Source organism: Mandrillus leucophaeus, unplaced genomic scaffold (assembly GCF_000951045.1).
Source record: "Mandrillus leucophaeus isolate KB7577 unplaced genomic scaffold, Mleu.le_1.0 Scaffold441, whole genome shotgun sequence".
NCBI classification, from domain to species: Eukaryota; Metazoa; Chordata; class Mammalia; order Primates; family Cercopithecidae; genus Mandrillus; species Mandrillus leucophaeus.
Genome location: NW_012104710.1, coordinates 223,031 through 245,415, shown reverse-complemented (window position 1 = coordinate 245,415; position 22,385 = coordinate 223,031). Strand labels below are relative to the sequence as shown.

Below are 22,385 nucleotides of genomic sequence, written 5' to 3'. Positions count from 1 at the left end.
CCTTTACTTCTAAGTATTTTTTCTTTTCTTTTTTTGGGGGGGAACAGTGTCATATCTTATTTTCCTTTTTTGTTTTTGTATGTTTCTGTAAAATAATTTTTTAAAAGCTATACAAAAAGTGAGGTATTAGTGTAATAAACTTCCATGTACTGGAAGCTTCAGGAGTAGGTAAGTACTTAATACATCATTAGAGTTATGCAGGTTACTAGAGACTATCTAGGGCTAACTTCCCACTCCAAAATGCAAGATAGTAATTTAGATACAATTTGAATTTCTGTATCGATAGGAATTTTAGCCTCTTTGGTTCAGTCTGTTTCGTTATTGAACAGCTGTATTTGTAAATTGAGCTAAACTATGCCTCTGAAGAAACCCTGATCCAGTTTTAACCGCTTTCAACATAAGACTTTTAGTTTGTTGAAGACAATGATTATAGCTTTCTTATTAAGCTGAAATAAAGTTAATTTTAAATGGCATCTTTTAAAAAACTTGTGGTACTAGTAAAAAAAAAAAAAACTGACAAACACATCTTGAGGACTAAGAGAAACAAATTCACTTTCCTTATTGATTTGTCAATTGATGGCTACTGGTAGTAGGGCCAGTATTTTAAGTTAATTTCTGATTTAAAACTTGAACATATTTTAACCACGTAAGCAGTTTTTGTATCTTTTAATATTAAGTTGGCAGTCCACAAATGGAAACCCTGTCAGTCATGGTTTACAGCCTTTCAGTTCTCTACTCACCATATCTAATAGATGCTTTATTTATGAGATCTTTAAAAATTTTGCTTTCCATTCAGAAATTGCTAATTCAGATTATTTCCTTAATTTCCTTTTTTTATCTTGAGACAGGATCTGGCTTTGTCACCCAGGCTGGATTGCAGTGGCATGATCTCAGCTTACTGCAACCTCCATCTCCCAGATTCAAGTGATTCTCCTGCCTTAGCCTTTCCCCAATAGCTGGGATCACAGGCGTGCACCACCACACACCCAGCTAATTTTTGTATTTTTAGTAGAGACGGAGTTTCACCATTTTGGCCAGGCTGGTCTCGAACTCCTGACCTAAAGCGATCCGCCCTCCTTGGCCTCCAAAATGCTGGTATTATGGGTGTGAACCAGCACACCAGGCCTATATCCTTAATTTCAGAATCACTTCATGGCAGCGTATACATTGTAATATATGTGTCAGTTATAATCTTATTGTTAAAATCAAGCAGCCCAGGTTATTTAAATGATTTCTTCTTATTCTTTTTTTTTTTTTCCACCTGGACTCTTTTATTAGTAATAGATTTGAATAGAAGGTACATTCTGAGAGAATCTTTATAAGCCCTTAACTTCTTCATGAAAATGTTCAGGTCACTTAATATTCTAAGTTGATTTTGCCCTGAAATATATTTATCTGTGGTTTACCACAATGAGAATTACGTATGGAACATGTTTGTTGAATAGTTTAAAATAACTGGTTATATCTAGCATTATGTTTAAGCATTTCTTTAGCTTGTTTGTATAAAATGAAGAATGTGTTTTGTTCTTATTGGAAATTCAAAACTAGAATGCAGTTATCTTTTTCCTTGATTTCTGTACTAGAATGCAATATCTCTTTTCTTGATTTCTGTAGAGCAGGTTGTTGCCCTGGATGCCCAAAATATCGTAGCTGTTTCATGTGGAGAAGCTCATACGTTAGCGCTAAATGACAAAGGCCAGGTGTATGCTTGGGGTCTCGATTCTGATGGACAGCTTGGCCTGCTAGGATCAGAGGAATGCATCAGAGTACCCAGGTAACAAAGGTGACCAGAAAGAGGTCCTTAACAATCTTTTAAAATAAATTTATTAATCTATGTCGTTCTGCTTATCTTTGGGCATGTAAGAGTTGACATCTCATTATTTCTCCCCTTTGAGTCCTTTGATAAGAGTTTGGTTCTTGCTTATGATGTTAGTTGAGCTATTGATTGGTTTGCTATTTTTATATGATCTATATTTTCTCTATAATCAATAGAATTTATGTTTGTAAAAAAAAGGAATAGGGAATACTTCATTACAAATTCTTTTAGTCGGTTAGACTAATTTAAAGAACTATCTTGAGTATTCCTGCTATTGAAATATTTATTAAATTATTGATTTGTTGAATGTTTTTCACTAACTTGTCTTTTTTTAGTCTTTATGGTTTCTGTTGAGTATAGAAGTCTAACGTGCTTACTGTAAAAAGAATGTAGTCAGTTTCCACTTTTTACATAGCTGTGACCACAATTTAATTAATTCATCATATAATTATTTCACAATTAAAAAATAAGCAGTGCCTCATCAATGTTTTAGTCTTACACAGTTACAGAGGGCATAATCATTTTTTGTTTGTTTGTTTGTTTTTGAGACGGAGTCTCACACTGTTGCCCGGGCTGGAGTGCAATGGTGTGATCTCGGCTCACTGCAACCTCTGCCTCTCGGTTTCAAGCCATTCACCTGCCTCAGCCTCCCGAGTAGCTGGGATTACAGGCTCCCGCCACCACATCTGGCTAATTTTTTGTATTTTTAGTAGAGATGGGGTTTCACCATGTTGGCCAGGCTGGTCTCGAACTCCTGACTTCAAGATTTGCCCACTTTGGCCTCCCAAAGTACTGGGATTACAGACATGAGCCACCATGCCTGGCTAATCATTGTTTTAATATTAAAAACTCCAACAGCATGAATTACGTAGGTGAAAAATATACAGATTTAAAGAAAAGTATTCAGTTTATTTTAGATACATAAATAATACATTAACTCATACTTAGTTTTAAAATTTATACAAATTCTGACCTCTTTAAACTCTTTTGTTCTTTTTCCTAGTAATAGTTGTAGGGATAAAAGAACTATACTGGGACCAAGGTTTTTTTTTTTTTTTTAAGACAGAATTTTGCTCTTGTTGCCCAAGCTGGAGTGGAGTGGCGTGATCTTGGCTCACCACAACCTCCGCCTTCCGGGTTCAAGCAGTTTTCCTGCCTCAGCCTCCTGAGTAGCTGGGATTACAGGCATGCGCCACCACACCTGGCTAATTTTGTATTTTTTTTAGTAGAGAGGGGGTTTCTCCATGTTGGTCAGGGTGGTCTCGAACTCCAGACCTAAGGTGATCTGCCCACCTCAGCCTCCCAGAGTGCTGGGATTACAGGCGTGAGCCACTTTGCCCAGCTGGAACCAAAGTATTCTTAAGTTAATTTTAGATTTACTGCAGATGGCATTTTTCTACACATCTTTATGTATTTTGTTTTTAACATTGATAAAGTTTGTTTTGGTTTGAGAATGAGGATGTAACTACTAGAATAAGAAAATGGAGCATAGGAACTCTTAATTTGACATGTTATATCATGTTAATAATGAACTATCTGTTGAGACTTTCATTTTTTTAATTGAACTTATAACCAAATTCCACAAAACTCCCCAATTTGCTTACCCTTTGTTTCTTCTGCATTAATGCACACAATTCCCAGTGTGCTTTTGATTCCTCTTAATGATGGAACTTTTGGGAGAAAAAAAAAATTTTTTCTTAAGTTAAAGCATTCATAAAAGCATAATGACCTCACATTTGACCCACCCTCTACTCTTTTTATTTCTTCTCACAAGTAATCCTTATAGAACAGGATTTTAAATTTAAGATTTTAGGCCGGGTGCAGTGGCTCACGCCTGTAATCTCAGCACTTTTGGAGGCCGAGCAGGGTGGATCACGAGGTCAGGAGTTTGAGACCACCCTGGCTAACACGGTGAAACATCGTCTCTACTCAAAATACAAAAAATTAGCTGGGCATGGTGGCAGGCGCCTGTAGTCCCAGCTCCTCGGGAGGCTGAGGCAGGAGAATGGCATGAACCCGGAAGGCGGAGCTTTCAATGAGCCAAGATCGTGCCACTGCACTCCAGCCTGGGCGACAGAGCGAGACTCCATCTCAAAAAAAAAAAAAAAAAAGATTAAAAAAACTGTGTTTTTAGGATGAAAAGATATTTGTATGTTAGATCTTCTAAGTCTGTATTCTCAAAACCATGATTCATGGCAAAATTTTCTAGTTTCCTTTATTTTTACTCTACCAGTCTGATGATTCTCATACTTAAATTTTTGTTGATGTTCACCTTTAAGGGATTTTAGCCAGTAATACATAGGTAAATAATAAATGAAAAGAAAGTTAATTATAAGGAGAGAATTTTATTATTTACAAAATTTATATGAGGGTTGTCCAATAATAACTATGAACCTGGATGGGGACCTGAAAGAGAATTTACTTGAGTTCTTTGGTTTAAACATCTTTATTTTTGTATGTGTTCAACATCTGTATTAACTTTAAGCTGTATGTTAAGGTATTTCTGCTTTTCATCCTTCTCAGTTTTTCAAAATTTGATGGCTTGATCTGATTTGTTGTAACATATACATAGTTTTTACTGATATTATCAGGTTTTAAAGGGCCATTTAGTATTTCAGTGGAAATGTATTTTTATAAAAGGAAGAGTGCCAAGTGAGTTTTAATTTCAGTACCAAATCATTCTTTAGATGTAAGGTGTTTATAGATTTTTGTTTGTTTTTTGAGACAGGGTCTCACTATGTCACCCAGGCTGGTTTATAGTGGCATGCTCACAGCTCACTGCAGCCTCGACCTCCTGGACTCAAGTCATCCTCCCATCACGGCCTCCCTAGTAGGTGGGACTACAGGCATGTACCACTATGCTTGGCCAATTTTTGTATTTTTTGTAGAGACGGAGTTTCACCATGTTGCCCAGGCTGGTCTTGAATTCCTGGATTCAAGGGATTCACTGGCTTTGGCCTCCCAAAGTGTTGGGATTACAGGCGTGAGCCACTGTGTTCTGCCTAGTGTTTATAGATTTTCGTAAGAGTAATCAGAATAGGCTGGGTGTGGTGGCTCACACCTGTAATCCCAGCACTTCGGGAGGCCAAGGTGGGTGGACCACAAGGTCAGGAGTTCAAGATCAGCCTTGCCAAGATGGTGAAACCCCGTCTCTACTAAAAATACAAAAAATTAGCCAGGCAGGCGCCTGTAATCCCAGCTGCTCGGGAGGCTGAGGCAGAGAATTGCTTGAACCTGGGAGGCCTAAGTTGCAGTGAGCTGAGATTGCGCCATTGCACTCTAGCCTGGGCAACAGAGCGAGACTCCATCTCAAAAAATTTAAAAAAAAAGAGTAATCAGAAAAGTGAAGATTCACATTAGGTTATACTTTTGTGACAACAAAATCCATTTTTTATGCCAATGGATGGATAATATTAAAGAAGAATGTGAAAATAATAATAGGATATAACTGAAACTAATTAGTTTGATAATGAATTCTTTCCTACTTCTAATTTTGTTTTGTTTTGAAGTCACTACTTTGGGAAAGACCAGGTATTTTAAATAGTGTCTGTAGACCTGCATTTCTGGCTAGATTTTAATGTAGAATATATATTACACCTTTTTATTTAAAAAAAATTAACCCAAATTTTATTATCTTAGTTTAATGTAAGTGGAAATACATAACTTTGCACACAGACTTCAGAAAAATAATTGTTGGCAATAAAGATGTAGTCTATCTTCTAAAAGTTCTGCTTCTTGGACATATGCATTAAGAAATTACGGCAAGATAGTATAAGATTATTACTTTTGTGAGTACAGCAATTTCTGGACTATACAAACTAAACATATTTGAATTATAGGCTTGGTCACAAATACAATTTATTTTCTTGTTATTCATTTTAAAATATATTACAATTCCTGCCTAATTTTAGCATCTGAAAATTTGGAACATTATAGATTAAAAAGAAAAAGTAGTTTTTAATGGTATAGACTAGATCCGTTGTTAGTCTAAATTTTTCATTTTTTTTTTAATCAACTCCCCTATTCTGAGATAAATTTTTCAAAATTGAAATGAGTTGGTGTTAAGATTTTTCTGAAATAACTAGGAAAGTTGTGGCTTAACTGGAAAATAGAAAATTGTTAATTGTGTTTAATTGGCAAAATATTTAATACTTTAGCTCCTCAAATGTTTGATTACATTTTATAAACTGTTTACTAATCGTTAACATTAGTGGTTGGAATTTTGTCTTCAGAATCATAACTAGCAATGCCTGATTTCTGCCTGTATTGCCACTACGCGTTAAGTTGGAAAAACAGAAGAATATAATAGTGTACACATTCCATAATTAATATGCTTTAGCAGAGTCCCAAAGGAAGGGTGTATAAATTTGATTTCCAATGCGCGCGTGTGTGTGTGTATATATATATACTTTTTTAATTTCCAAAATTTATTCTGGCTTCTTTTCCTTTTTTTTTTTGAGATGAAATTTCACTGTCGCCCAGGCAGGAGTGCAGTGGTGCAATCTGGGCTCACTGCAACCTCCGCCTCCTGGGTTCAAGCCATTCTCCTACCTCAGCCTCCCAAGTAGCTGGGACTACAGGCACCCGCCACCATGCCCAGTTAATTTTTGCATTTTTAGTAGGGACGGAGTTTTACCATATTGTCCAGGCTGGTCTTGACCTCCTGACCTTATGATCCGCCTGCCTCAGCCTCCCAAAGTGCTGGGATTACAGGTTTGAGCCACCGCGCCCAGCCTTTGTTTTGCTTTTCTGTTCAGTGTATTCCAATCTTCAAAAATTAAAAATGATTAAACACATTATCTTTTTTATGTGACAAAGGGGATTACTTTTGATGAATTCTAAAAAATTTAATTATATTCTAATTTATCTCTTTAGGAAAAATGGAACATGGAAACTTTGTTTTACCATTCACAATATTTTTTAATATCTGAAAGCTAAAACAAAGAAAACAAAGCCAGTATCTCCCCATTCTTCAGGGTATTAATACATTTATATGAAGATGAAAGGGGATAGTTTTTTCTTTAACACAGTAATGACACAGAAGAATATATTTCCTGGTCTCTGTAGTAGATAATGGCAAAAGATATTAGCATTTATATGTATTACAAGCCTTATGTTAGTATTTTGGAAAGGAGAGTAACTGAATATAAATTGCTATGCAAATTTAGAAGATTTTTGGCAAAATTTGTGACTAATACTGAAGCCTCCAAGACCTTACAAATTTATTTATCCTTTAACAGTATATTCATTACATATTATTAATTCGGCACTATAGCAGGTGCCAGGCATTATCATGGGTGTAAGACACATGGTTTGCCTTCACAGAACTTACTGTTTAGCAGAGGAGACAAATATTCAATGAATAGGTACCCTAGTAGTTAGTAGCGATAAATGCTATGAAGGAAGAAACATAGAGTACTGTGAGAATGTAGTATTTTGAAATGTTTCTTTTGCAAAATTGTGCTTGATACCCGGAATAGTGTTTTTTTCCCTAAAATACTTAATATGCTGAACAGGTCAGTGTATCATCTGCCTAGTACACATAAGCAATAACAGTAAATGTTTAGTAATTTGAGCATAGTTATGTATGTTCATATATTTTTTATTCCTTCCTCTGTTTGCATTGCCAGTGTTTGATTTTGCTATTTCAAAGAAATGGCATTTTGTTAAGTGAAAATTTGAAGGTGCATTGGATCCTGCTAATTTGTTGGATTCTGCTAAATTGTAGCAGTACAATTCTCAAGTTTCGTAGTTAAGAGCATAACTCCACTAAATAAAAATATTTTTAATACAATAATATGGAATTAGAGTAACTCTCCTTTTTCCTGCTCAAAATTTGATTTGCTGAAGCTGCCTCCCGAAAATCATGTGTGTCGACTCTGTGGTCAGAATTTGCTCCGGACTCTCTTATGGCAGAATCAGGTCAGGTGACAGTATCAGGTAAAGGGAAATAAGAAACATATTGTGTACCTCCCTATCCCCCCGTTTTTTTCTTTTTTCTTTTCTTTTCTTTTTTTTTTTTTTTGAGACAGGGTCTTACTCTGTCACCCAGTCTGGAGTGCAACGGTGTGATCTTGGCTTACTGCAGCCTCTGCTTCCCCGGGTCCAAGTGATTTTCCTGCCTCAGCTTCCCGAGTAGCTGGGACTACAGTGTGCCAGCACACGTGGCTGATTTTTTTTTTTTTTTTTGTATTTTCAGTAGAGGCAGGGTTTCACCAGGTTAGCCAGGCTGGTCTCAAACTCCTGACTGACCTCCAGTGATCTGCCCATCTCGGTCTCCAGAAGTGCTGGGATCCGTATCCGGCGTCCCCCTTTTTTTCCCTTGAAAACATTCATTCAGGAAAAACAGTAACATGACCAGGCAAAGGGAAAGAACCTATGGAGATGCTGGGATCGTTGATGTACATACAAAGTTAATTGATTTTTGTAATGTTATAAAAATGAGCCTTTAAAATTGTGTGGTGGTAAAACAAAACTCAGGAAAGAGGGGAAAGAAATTACAAAAGTATAAGGACAAAATACAAAAGAGAAGAAAATAAGACTTAACATATTAGTAGTGATTGTTATAACTGTGAATTGAGTAAATTTCCCGAGTAAAAAAATTGAATGTCCCTGATTTAGACATAAAGTAAAAGGATAGCTTGTAAGGAATAGGTTTCATAATTTGAGAGTTGGTAGAGCATATAAGAATCCCTGTTGGTTCTTAAGAAACCTGATAAAGGAGAACATACATTAAACTAGGCAAAATACCAGTTTTAGGCAAGTTAGATAATGTACATTTGCTTTCCAGATGTATTGCCAAGTTTCTAACTGTAAGCTGATTTAAAAACACTTTTTTATAATGAAAGAAAATGTCTGAATTATAAGAGCACTCTGAGGAATACTTGAGGTGTGAGCGTAGCTCACTTTGCTTAAATACTGTCTTTCCAAGATGTGTTCTTATCACCCCTTTTAACTTTATTTTTTTGTATCTTGCTCTTGTTTACTGATTTTAGCATAAATTTTTGGTATGCTAAAATTGGGCTTGTATGAAAAAAATAATATGACCTATATGCATATAGTAGTCCATCAATAAATAACATAAATAGCATTCAAGATCAGTTTGTTAAATGGAATTAACTGATCTTGATCTGTCTTCTTCTTTTCTAGAAATATTAAAAGTTTGTCAGATATCCAGATTATACAGGTTGCTTGTGGTTACTATCATTCACTTGCACTTTCTAAAGGTAAGCATTAGTTTTTATTTTATTTCTCTTCAGTTTTATTACTTGGTACTTTTTTTATTGTGCATATAGTTCTCCAACTTCGTTCATCTTTCTCCAAGATTACCCTGGTTCTTGATTCTTTTTATTTCCATGTAACTTTTAGAATGAACTTGTCAGTCTGTATACACACACACATACACACACACACACACACACAGCTAGGAATTTGATTGGAATTTCATTGTCTCTATAAATCAATTAAGGATATTGAACGTTTCAATTCTAGAACACGGTATATTTGTCCATTTAAGTCTCCCTTTAATTTTTTCCATTAGCATTTTGTTTTACCTGGACAGGTTTTAAACACCTTCGATTAGACTTTCCCCTAGGTATTTGATTTTTTGTTGTGAATGGCGTCATTTTTTGTTTATTATGTAGACATGAAATTGATTTTTGTGTCTGTTTATTAAACTGTTAAAAACTCTTCATAGCTGCAACTGAAGAGGATTGCTTCCCCAGTCTCATTTAATCTCATAGATGAACTTTCTATGCATAGAAATAAAGAAGGCTAAACATCATATTTATTAGCTTTGTATGCATTCCTCTCTTACCAATTTAACTTACTAGTATTCTAGCTAAGGATTAGAATATGGGCTAGTAAAGAATCTGCCATATGTATGTTTTTTACCATTAAAATAAATAGGTTTGCTGGGTAAGGTGGCTCATGCCTATAATCCCGGCACTTTGGGAGGCCGAGATGGGGGAATCACCTGAGGTCAGGAGTTTGAGACCAGCCTGGCCAACATGGTGAAACCCTCACTCTACTAAAAATACAAAAAATTAGCCGGCGTGGTGGCACACACCTGTAGTCCCAGCTACTTGGGAGGCTGAGGCAGGAAAATTGCTTGAACCCAGGAGGTGGAGGTTGCAGTGAGCCAAGATTGCGCCACTACACTCCAGCCTGGGTGACACAGTGAGACTCTGTCTCAAAAAAACAAAAAGAAGAAATAGGTTCCATTTGCTCCGTTGTTACTATTTAGTGTTACTATTTAGTGAAGCCTACTACAAATAAAACACTAAGCTAGAATCATGGAGAAGCACCGATAAATTAAGAGACAGGTTTAGGGAGCATACAGTCTAGTGAAAGAGACAGATGTCCAAGTAAATAACTGTAGTTTGAGGCAGAAAAAAATATGTATTATTTCTGACAAGGTAAAAGTAAAATACTGTGATGATATAATTGTTTCTAATTGATATAATTGGTAACAGTAAGGAGGAGGGGATTAGTATTTGATGCAAGTCTTTAAAGATTTTTTTTTTAATTAATAATTGGAGAAATGCTGAGAAGGACAAGGAGAAACGTTGAGTGGCTAAGGGAGTTATGCTAGTGTAAAGGCATAGAGTTAAGAAAGTGGTGTATTTGACATGTAGTTTTATGTGGGTGTTGTGAGAGAATGGGAGACATACTCATACTTCAGTTTAGGCTGAAATAAAAAGAGAAATCTGTTATAAAGGGCCTTAAATGTCATATTAAGGAATTTGGACTTCTGTAGGCAGTTAGGAACATGGAATCTCTGTGTATGCTTTGTTGTTTTGCCAACTCCTCTTTTGATATTTTGGTAGGTGGATCTAACATAAATTTAAACTCAGAGGTTTTACTGAGGACAGTTTCATATTGACCTTTTTTTTTTGGCTTACTCAGCTTTATGCTGTAGGCAATATGTTATTCATTTGTTAATTTTTTTTTTTTTTTTTTGTGATGGAATCTCGCTCTGGCGCCCAGCCTGGAGTGCGGTAGTGCGATCTCGGCTCGCTGCAAGCTCCGCCTTCTGGGTTCACGCCATTCTCCTGCCTCAGCCTCCCGAGTAGCTGGGACTACAGGGGCCCGCCACCACGCCCTGCTAGTTTTTTGTATTTTTTTTTTTTTAGTAGAGACAGGGTTTCACCATGTTGGTCAGGATGGTCTCTATCTCCTGACCTCGTGATCCTCCCGCCTTGACCTCCCAAAGTGCTGGGATTACAGGCGTGAGCCACTGTGCCCGGCCACTAAACATTTTTTAGAGCCCTTAGTATGAACTAGGCATACTACAACATACAGTAATAAGCAGTATACTACTTACTAGCCCTCGTGATATAGTCATTCAAATAATGATATAGTTACATACTATGGTAAGGGCTATAAAGAAAAACTTTAGGGTATTTAGAACATACAGCAGAGGTACTAGACCTAATCTAGGAGATCAGGGAAGGAAGGCTCCTACTGGGAGAGAGTTGAAATGAACTGGACAAAGATGAGGGGAAGGTTTAGGTAGAGAGAACAGCAAGTGTGTGAGAAGTGGCCATTGGAGAATATAAAGGAAGGCAAGTATGGCTAGAGTATAGCGAGTGAGGGAAGAGACTGATATGAGAAGAGACTGGAAACATAGGTAGATCATACAGCATCTTATAGGCCTGGTTTAAAGTGTTTATCCCAAGAGCAATGAGAAAGCACTGAAATATATTTTTTGGGGTGAGCAATATTATCCAACCTGCATTTTTACAGTATCTCTATACATGTATACAAATGTCTGTTTATATGCACATAGGACATTTCTTGAAGGACTTACCAGTAAGTGGTGAGAGTGGTTGTCTCAGGATGGGTGTGGTGGCTCATGCCTGTAATCCCACCACTTTGGGAGGCTGAGGTGGGCGGGTCGCTAGGTCAGGAGTTCAAGACCAGCCTGTCCAACATGGTGAAACCCCATCTCTGCTAAGAATATTAAAAAAAAATTAGCCAGATGTGGTGGCACATGCCTGTAATCCCAGCTGCTCAGGAGGCTGAGGCAGGAGAATCACTTGAACCTGGGAGATGGAGGTTGCAACAAGCAAAGATTGCACCACTGCACTGCAACCTGGGCGACAGAGCAAGACTCCATCTCAAAAAAAAAAAAAAAAAAAAAGAGTGGCTGTCTCTTGAAAGAGGAACCAGGATTCAGATTTTTTTTGGAAGGAAGCTTACTTTTAAGTGTGTACTGTTTTGTAATTTCAATTAAAAAACTCAGTTATTAGTGTATCAGTTATTTAGTGCCAGTTGTTAGTTTAATAAAAGGATGTCTAAAGTTGCAAAATACGATGGCAGTATGGGAGCAAAGGTGACAGGCAGGGGAGGCTATTATAGGAATCAGTTAAGATGGTGAGGAATGGGTCTATTTGCCGTATTTTTCTTTAGAAAGAAAACTGTATATAAATTGGTGATATATGATAGACTGGATATCTGTGAAGTTAAAAAAAAAAAAAAAAAAGAGAGGAGTATTAAGGAAGACTCCCTAGGTTTATAATTGTAGCTACTGAGTCAGTTATGATGTTATGTACCAAAATGGGGAACACTGGAAAGAGGTCCAGGGAAGTAGGATGGGGGTAATGAATTCAGTTTGGGGCATCCTAAGTTAGAAGTTCCTTTGAAATTTCCAAGTATAGATGTCAGGTAAACAATGGGTTATGTGGGTTTTTTCCTCAGGAGAGGTTTGGGCTAGTGATAAAATTTTGAATGTGATCAGCAGATAGTTACTGAAGTTTGAGCTTGAATGAGTACCTCTTGGGAGAAACTACAGAATAAAAATGAGACTTGAGGAATATTAAAAGGAGACTGTTGAGGAGCATAAGGAAATGAGATTACTCCTTGTTATATGACTCACCTGTTCCTCTGTGTAGTCAATCAAACTTAAAGTATACTAATACTGAATGTTCTTCTAGGTAGTAGTATATGTTCATATAAGAAAAATAAGCATAATTGCTAAAAATAATATTTATATTATTTTGATGATAGGAAGAATGTCCCAAAATAATACTCTTTGTATGAAATTTTAAATGAAATGATTATTTTCAAATTAAATTTTTTGCATATAAGAAAAATGGTTAATTTTTCCGTTATTGTTTTACAGCAAGTGAAGTCTTCTGTTGGGGACAGAATAAATATGGCCAATTGGGTTTAGGTACTGACTGTAAAAAGCAAACTTCACCACAGCTGATTAAGTCTTTGCTTGGAATCCCTTTCATGCAAGTTGCAGCAGGAGGAGCCCATAGTTTTGTACTCACCCTTTCTGGAGCTATCTTTGGATGGGGACGCAACAAGTTTGGTCAGCTAGGTCTTAATGATGAAAATGGTAGGTTCTCATTATGTATAGTTTAAGTGTGTTTTTTAAAAGAGATGATCTTTTGAGATAGATCAGTGATTCTTAGTATAAGAGAGAAATGTATGTTCCCTGGTGTAGAGGTGGGGATAAGATGTTATTTAAAAATTCCATTTGAGGAATGCAGTGGGAAGACATAAAATATCCTTTTTTCATTAAAGAACTATAAAAAGTATATCTGGACAACATCTTTAGTATTGGATGTTTATTAAAAGACAGTTGAAAAACATTACTTCAAATTGTTAATCCACTGTTGGCCACTGTTAGTGGAAGGAAGCTGTAAAATTATTCTGGGGAAGTAACATGAAGTGTTAATCTTTGAGTTTTTCAAGGAAATATTTAAATGATTTGGATTAAATTAATCTTTGGTTGGGCTTCACTTTTAACATTGATGCTAAAGTCTTAAAAATAAACATTTTGAATTTGAAAAAATTAAAATTGAAACAAGTTGGGATCTTGGAACTTATTTTTCATGATTACATTGAGTTGAATGCCAGTATTTGACTTACAAAAGCTAATTTCTTATAGTTCAATATAATTGTAATGACTGAAATGGACAAAAGTGAGTTGTTAATCTGATAACGATTAGTAATGGCAAACAAAGAATTAAAGACTACCTTGTTTTTCCTAAGAAGAATATGTCATATTAGGATATCATGTATCTTTTCTGCTACAAAACAGCCTAAAGTACATTTTTTTTTCCAGGCTTTTAAGTAGGCTCCTGTTGGTATAACTATCATGAAGTGAATATAAAGAATGATGTGTATATGTGGAAAATTAGAAGCAGTTAAATAATTTTGAAATTCCTTGATTGCTGAGTCCTGTGTAGACTGGCATATTGGCTGTTTATAAAGCGCTTAACTCTTTAAGTCCCTCCTTTATCACAATAGTATGGATAGGCCTGGGAACCCGACTTAGGAAGCTTGTACTACAAAATCATTGAATCATAGTTAAAATTATTTACTCACAACTATCTACTGAGCTTGGGAAGCTGTAGAGGAAACACATCTAGATGAGTTTTAATTTTTAAAATATTATTAACATCTCTTGTTGGAATTTTCAGATAGGTATGTTCCTAATTTACTAAAGTCACTAAGATCTCAGAAAATAGTTTATATTTGTTGTGGAGAAGATCATACTGCTGCACTAACCAAGGTATTGTACTTTTAAAACTTCTTTATTATTGCTCATCATGGTTCTTTCATAATTAATGAATGTTCTCATGATATTTTCTTAAGTTTTAACTTGAGTATTATTGGTATTTCAAACATAATTTATCTGGGAAAAAAGACTTAGATTATTCTTGAAAATAATTTACCTAATTTTTCAACTTTGTTTTATGTTATAAAATGTGAATTGATACACTATTATATGTAATGATAGTATATTGCTGAATTTCTCAGCTTTATATGAAATACTGCTTAAGTCATACTTTGAATAAAATTATTCCATTTTAGTTCATTAGGCTTGCCATGATACATGTATCAAACCCATTTATATTGTGTAGCTCAGTCTAATTTGAATGTAGTTTCCATTTGGCTTATAAATACTTCATACAAGCAATAGAGGAGATGAATCTGTCTGTTATTCATAGGCCAAGTATTGTGCAAGCAGTTATAGTGAGCTTTGATCAGAGTTTTATCAGTGGCTTTAACTCTGACCTCTCACTGTCTTGGGTATGTGCCAATTAAGTATCAGTACTGTTTAGTTCTCGAGTGACTAGAAGTTAGATGAAAATGAAAGCATTCAATTAACCTTTACCAGAGGATTATTTATTGCAGTCATGTTAATGTAAAGGAATTTGCAAGTTTTTCATTGGTCAAGTTAGAAACTGGTTAAACTTCTTTATCTGTTTTGGTCTTACATAGTATATAAAATTGGTAAAAAGACATTAATGTCCAGGCATGGTGGCTCATGCCTGTAATCCCAGCGCTTCGGGAGGTTGAGGCAGGTGGGTCACCTGTGGTCAGGAGTTCAAGACCAGCCTGGCCAACTTGGTGAAGCCCTGTCTCTACTAAAAATACGAAAGTTAGCTAGGCATAGTGGCAGGCACCTATAATCCTTGCTACTCAGGAGGCTGAGGCAGGAGAATCAGTTGCACCCAGGAGGTGGAGTTTGCAGTGAGCTGAGATCACACCACAGCACTGCAGCCTGGGAGATAGAGTGAGACCTTGTTTCAAAAAAAAAGAGGCATTAACTTCTAATCAGGCTTTAAAATTCTGCATTATATTTCTACTTGGGAATCTTAGCAGGACAAGAATTATTCTTCATTATTGTCAAATATAATGAACTCAAGGCACTTTAAAAAATATAATGACCAATTATGAAAGTTAAAGTATTTTATATTACTTGCCTTTATTAAGGAAGGAATATTATACCTGCCAATCTTATTATTAGGTTGGTGCAAAAGTAATTTCGTTTTTTTGCCATTAATGGTAAAAACCACAGTTACTTTTGCACCAACCTAATATCATATTTTATTGATTTTGGCGTTCAGATTACAAATGTAATCACTGAAGTCTTGTTTATTCCTGTTGGCAAGTCTTACATTTTACTTGTCCTTTTTTGTTATTGGTATTTGGAAGAAATTTATCAAAATATAAAAAATACCATGTGTGATATAATTCCAAAAACTTAATTTTATGGCAGAAAGGCTAACAATGTTAATGCTTTTCAGATTCAGCCTTTCAGATAACCATTCATCCTAATGTTCTAGGATAAGTAACTTTTTGTGTCTATGTAGTTTTAAGAAATGCTAATTCTGTTACTCTTTTGTATTCCTCTGTCAGAAGATAGTAGCTAGTGACATTTGTTTATTGGAATTTTGGGTGTATATTATTTTTAACAAAATTAGATATTTGTAAATATCCCCAAAATAAAATACTTTATTTTCCCTCGATTTAAGTTAAAATACATGTTCTGTATCCGTATGTCTTGCTTTTCTGGAAGAATTTCTTGGAAATAGTAAATAGATTAAGATTGCTTTATGAAATAGTCTTCTGTACAAAACCTACACTAGGAAAACTGCATTAGGAAAGATTTTAAAACTAACTTTTAAAAACAGAATAAATGGAAAGACATGCCATGTTTATAGATATGAGGATACTTCCATAAAGATGTCACATTTTTTTTCAAGTTTATTTGCAGATGTATTATGTAAGTCACATACAAATACACATTTTGATTTAGCAGACCCACTTTTAGGAATCTACCCCAAAGATTTGAAATTATGTATGCACAAGACCATTTATTGTAGCATTTTAATAGCAAAAGACTAGGAGAAATCCAAATGTCTATGAGTTAAATTGTGGTACATCCCTGTAATGAAGTACAGTGAAGTGTAAAACAGAATGAGATACTTATGCTGTGGAATGATTTCTATGATATACTGCTAAGTGAAAAGAGCAAGGCGTATGGAACAGCTGTCTTTTTGTAAGAAAGGGACCGAAATATGAACATACATCATATGCCATGTATGTTTGTTTGTTTTTGTTTTTGTTTTTGAACAAAAACTCTGTCTCCCAGGCTGGGGTACAGTGGTATGATCTTGGCTCACTGCAACCTCCACCTCCCGGATTCAAGCGATTCTCATGCTTCAGCCTCCCATGTAGCTGGGATTATAGGCATGTGCCATCACACCTGGCTATTTTTTGTATTTTTTTTGTAGAGACGTGGTTTCATCATGTTTGCTAGGCTGGTCTTGAACTCCTGACCTTAAGTGATCCACCTGCCTTTGCCTCCCGGAGTGCTGGGATTACAGGTGTGAGCCACTGCACCTGGCCATGTATGTTTTTAAAAACACAATAATTTAAAATTAATAGCCAGAACAAATGTGCCTTGCCTTATAATTTTTTACTTCGGAATCTAGAAACTGTTACATGTAATTAAAAAGCAAAATTATGGCTTGGTGCAGTGGCTTACACCTGTAATCCCAGTGCTTTGGGAGGCCGAGACAGGTGGATCACGAGGTCAGGAGTTCGAGACCATCCTGGCCAACGTGGTGAAACCCTGTCTCTACTAAAAATACAAAAAATTAGGTGGGCGTGGTGGCAGATACCTGTAATCCCAGATACTCAGGAGGCTGAGGCAGGAGAATCGCTTGAACCTGGGAGGCGGAGGTTGCAGTGAGCCGAGACAGTGCCATTGTACTCCAGCCTAGGCAACCGTCTCAAAAAAAAAAAAGCAAAGTTTTATATATATATGTAAAAATTATATGTAAATTATATACATATTAGTCCTTAAAAATGGAAAACTAACAAGTTGGTGACACAACTACACAAGAAAGAATTATTTTAGGTGATTTTAAAATACAGCATTTTGCTGTACATCACTGGGGGAAATACGCTAAGGATAAACTGAATCCACAAAGAAATCTTAAACTGCATTCTTTTCCTTTTTTTTTTTTTTCTTCTTTTTTTTTGAGACAGAACCTCACTCTGTCACCCAGTCTAGAATACAATGGTGCGATCTTGGCCCACTGTAGCCTCCACCTCTTGGGTTCAAGTGATTCTCCTGCCTCAACCTCCTGAGTACCTGGGACTACAGGCATGCGTCACCACGCCCAGCTAATTTTCTGTATTTTTAGCAGAGATAGGGTTTCACCATGTTGGCTAGACTGGTCTCGAACTCCTGACCTCAAAAAATCCACCTGCCTTGGCCTCCCAAAATGCTAGGATTACAGGCGTGAGCCACTGTGCCTGGCCCTTAAACTGCATTCTGTAACTTTTTTTTTCCCTGAGATGGGGGTCTCACTCTGTTGCTCAAGTTGGAGTGCAGTGGCACAGTCATAGTGCACTGAAGCTATGACCAAATTCTTGGGCTCAAGCAGTCCTTCCACCTCAGTCTTCTGAGTAGCTAGAGCTACAGGCATGCACCACTGTGCCTGGCTGATTTTTTTTTTATTTTATTTTTTGTAGAGATGGTGTCTCGCTTTGTTGCCTAGGCTGGTCTGGTACTCCTGGTTTCAAGTGAGCCTCCCACCTCAGCCTCCCAAAATGCTGGGATTACAAGTGTGCATTCTGTAGTCTTACTGTTAGAAGTAAATTTGCTATTATCTTTTTTCCAATATGTTACATATACATAGGAGAAAGCAAAGAAGTAGTTATTTTACTGTGTTATAAACTATGATTTTCAACTTAAGAGAAAAGAGATAGGTGTAAAACTATAGGAATTAAGTTAAAACCTTGTGATCTTTACTTTGAATTGCAAGTGTTAGTATGAACTCTTTATTTTTCTCCAAGAATATGCTTTTTGTTTTGTTTTTGTTTTTGTTTTGCCATAACCACTGAAAGATCCTAGAAGTAATGAACCATGTATAATCTGGACACAATGATAATCCCTTGATTGTTATAGATTCTCCACTAAAAGGAACCAGGGCTGCTTAGAGAAGAGTCTGATCCCATGTCTGGGACAAAAAATATGTATAAGAATACTTTTGGGCATTTTGTGTTATAAAAAAGCAAAGATTACTGTGGTCCTGTCAGAAGAACAACCTGAAGGAGCTTTCACTGGATATGGAGAAGAAATAATGACTGCAAAAAATGGAAAACATCAGATCTATAAAAAAAATTCATGAGTTTGTAATGATCTTCTCTTCCCGCAAATCAATATAAGCAAAACTTATTGCTTACCTTGGGAAGTTGCTAGGACAACACTCATTTTTTTTTTTAACTGGTCAATAATGGGAAAGAATCAAGTATTCTGCCTTTCATTTGCAATTTGCATTTTAGGTAATTTAATAGTTAATGAGTCAAATTATTTATAGAAGAATTTCAGTTCATAACTGTAGGAAAAATAATAAAACTAGAAAAATCACCATTTTAGACTCCCTGATGAAATAATGGATCCAGGCAAAGACCATTAAGCCTAATGGGGATGTATCAGGCTGACATACTTTGACTTATTTTTATTTTTTTTTTATATATATATATATATATTTTTTTTTTTAAATTGAGATGGCATCTCACTGTGTTGCCAAGGCTGGAGTGCGGTGATGTGATCTTGGCTCACTGCAGGCCTCCGTCTCCTAGGTTCAAGTGATTCTTCTGCCACAGCCTCCCGAGTAGCTGGGATTACAGGCGCACACCACTATGCCCAGCTAATTTTTGTATTTTTAGTAGAGACGAAGTCTCGGCATTTTGGCCAGGCTAGTCTCAATCTCCTGACCTCAAATGATCCGCCCGCCTCAGCCTCCCAAAGTGCTGGGATTATAGACGTGAGCCACCGTGCCCCACCTGACTTACTTATTTTTAACTTCACTAACAAAGCAGACATATGCTTTGTGACATGATGCAATAAAATAATCAGGAAGATTTAAACATGGCTATTGATTTTGTGAATGTGATAATAGTATTATGGTTATATACTTTTATCTCTTAGAGATATATGCTGTTGAAGATACATACACATTTGTGGGTGAAATGATATGATGACCACAGTTTGCTTTAAAGTACTCAAGTGTTTTTTGTTTTGTTTGAAAATACCCCCAAAAGGGAAAGGGAGACACCAGTGAAACAAAATAACCAACCTTTTGCCAGTTATTGAAACTGAGTGATGGTTATATGGTGATTTACTATATTTTCTCTTTACCTTTGTGTATTTGCTTGAAGTTTTCTATGATAAAACAAGAAAAATGAATGTTCTCATATAACAGTATGTAATAATGCTATTAAATGATGAAAGCAGGATATAAAGTTGCATATATAGCTACAACTATGAAGAAAAGCAGTTGAACTGAAGAATACTAATTGTGATTGTGTTATCACAGATTTTTTTCCAATACAGAACTTCTAATTTAGTTATATGTTATATTTTTTTTGTTTGTTTGTTTGTTTTGTGACAGAGTCTCGGTTTGTTGCCCAGGTTGCAGTTGAGTGGCATGATCTTGGCCCATGGCAACCTGCGCCTCCTGGGTTCAAGCGATCCTTCTGCCTCAGCGTCCAAAGTAGATGGAACTACAGGCACCCACCACCACGCCTAACTAATTTTTTTTTTTTTTTTGAGATGGAGTCTTTCTCTGTCACCCAGGCTGGAGTGCAGTGGCGTAATCTTGGCTCACTGCAAACTCTGCCTCCTGGGTACAAGCAATTCTCCTGCCTCAGCCTCCCAAGTAGCTGGGACTCCAGGTCCGTGCCACCATGCCTGGCTAACTTTTTGTATTTTTAGCAGCGACGGGGTTTCACCTTGTTAGCCAGAATGGTCTCAATCTCCTGACCTCATGATCTGCCTGCCTCGGCCTCCCAAAGTACTGGGATTACAGGTGTGAGCCACCACGCCTGGCCCTAATTTTTGTATTTTTAGTAGAGACAGGGTTTTGCCATGTTGGCCAGGCTAGTCTCAAACTCTTGACCCCAAGTGACCTCAAGTGATCCGCTTTAGTTAAATGTTTTTATGAGGAGTTTTTTTTTAAATGACATCTGTATATTGTAGTAACTGTATGCTAAAAATCGCTGTAAGGCCACGCACGATGGCTCATGCCTATAATCTCAGCACTTTGGGAGGCCAAGGCAAGAGGATCGCTTGAGCCCAGGAGTTCGAGAACAGCCTGGGCAACACAGGAAAACCCCATCTCTACAAAAAAGTAAAAAAATAGTCAGACTTGGTGGTGCATGCCTGTACTCCCAGCTACTTAGGAGGCTGAGGTGGGAGGATCACCTGACTCCAGGAGGTTGAGGCTGCAGTGAGTTGTGATTATGCCACTGCACTCAAGCCTGGGTGATAGAGCAAGACCCTGTCTGAAAAAATAAATAAGTAAATAAAAATTGCTATATTTATGCACTCTGGTTACATGTACTCTTTTTGCAGCGCATCTATGTAAGGCAGTAACTACCTTGAAAAGTGAAGATACCATTTTTAGGTTTTGTGAAGTTTTGTATATGTACTTGGAATCCAGCAAGACAGTACAATGATAATGAAAGGCAATGCAAATAAATAATTATTTGTATCTCTTCAGTGTCTACTTTAAATATTTTATAATGGTGAAAACATCATTACCTGGAATTCTCATAGTTGTATGACATTTTACTTTGAAAGAGCCATCTATCTGTTAAATTATGAAGACAGTTCTTAGAAGAGAAAAACCTGAGTTTATATTAAAGATTTGGACTTATTTTTCTGGAGATCAATTATTTTCTTTATTATGCCTTCTAATGATAAGGGGTTTTGTCTTTTTTTAGGAAGGTGGAGTGTTTACTTTTGGAGCTGGAGGGTATGGTCAGTTGGGCCATAATTCTACCAGTCATGAAATAAACCCAAGGAAAGTTTTTGAACTTATGGGAAGCATTGTCACTCAGATTGCTTGTGGACGGTAAGGTGTTATATAAAAGAGCATTCTGGTCTCTAAACTGCAATTGTTTAGGGATTGCTTATTGAATTGTTTCAGGGATCCTAATAATCTGAGGAAACACGTTCTCCCTCCAAATACCTATTTTGCCACTGAGGAGTCATAGTAACAGGAGAAACATCTTTTTTACTGTTATTTTATTTATCTTTACTTGAACAGATTTAGCTGAGGCAAGATGTTAATAAGGTATATGTAATATTATATTTATTGTATTTGATATTGCACTTGAAAGGCTTCTTTCTTTCTTTCTGTTTTCCACGTTTTTTTCTTTTCTTTTCTTTTTTGGGTGATAGAGTCTTACTATGTCACCCAGGCTGGAGTGCAGTGCCACAATTGTGGCTTATTGCAGCCTCAACCTCCTATGCTCAAGTGATCCTCTTGCCTCAGCCTTTTGAGTGACTGGGACTACAGGAATGCACTACCATGCCCAGCTAATTTTATTTTTTTAATTTTTAGAAGCAACAAGGTCTCATTATGTTGCCTAGGCTTACCTTTTTTCCTTAAAGGGTGAGGAGATTGACGAGTTAATTAAGACAGAATTAATGTGATGAAAGTTTGATTGGTATAATTAAACCAATTATTTCCTAATTCTCCTTATTCTGAGTTCTTGGGAGTAAACAGAAGAGTCTTTGGCATTGAGCTTCATCTATTGATTCTTAGGTCTTGGGAATAAATAGAGGAGTCTTTGAGTTGAACTTCATCTTTGGGGGAACTAAATTGAGCGTACTCCCAAGTAACAAAATGTACCTTTTTTGACCACTTAATTTAATTTTGATCAGCTTGCTTAATGTTTTTCTATCTTGTATGAATATCTATACAATGGTTTAGTTTTATCAACTATTAGCTTCAAATGC

At 36.3% G+C, this 22,385-nt stretch overlaps 1 protein-coding gene across 5 annotated transcripts in view; it reads left to right on the top strand.

The window, feature by feature from the left end:
- HERC4 (HECT and RLD domain containing E3 ubiquitin protein ligase 4) overlaps positions 1–22,385 on the top strand; it is a 175,586-nt gene that overhangs the window by 32,068 nt on the left and 121,133 nt on the right. For 3 of the 5 annotated variants that reach the window (XM_011994077.1, XM_011994078.1, XM_011994076.1), the window contains exons 4-8: positions 1,615–1,774; positions 8,966–9,042; positions 12,942–13,163; positions 14,254–14,345; positions 21,365–21,495. In XM_011994077.1, the coding sequence (XP_011849467.1) occupies positions 1,615–1,774; positions 8,966–9,042; positions 12,942–13,163; positions 14,254–14,345; positions 21,365–21,495 (682 nt within the window). Of the gene's footprint in view, positions 1–1,614; positions 1,775–7,666; positions 7,739–8,965; positions 9,043–12,941; positions 13,164–14,253; positions 14,346–21,364; positions 21,496–22,385 lie in introns of all 5 variants that reach the window. The other 2 variants (XM_011994075.1, XM_011994079.1) reach the window with 2 other exon arrangements.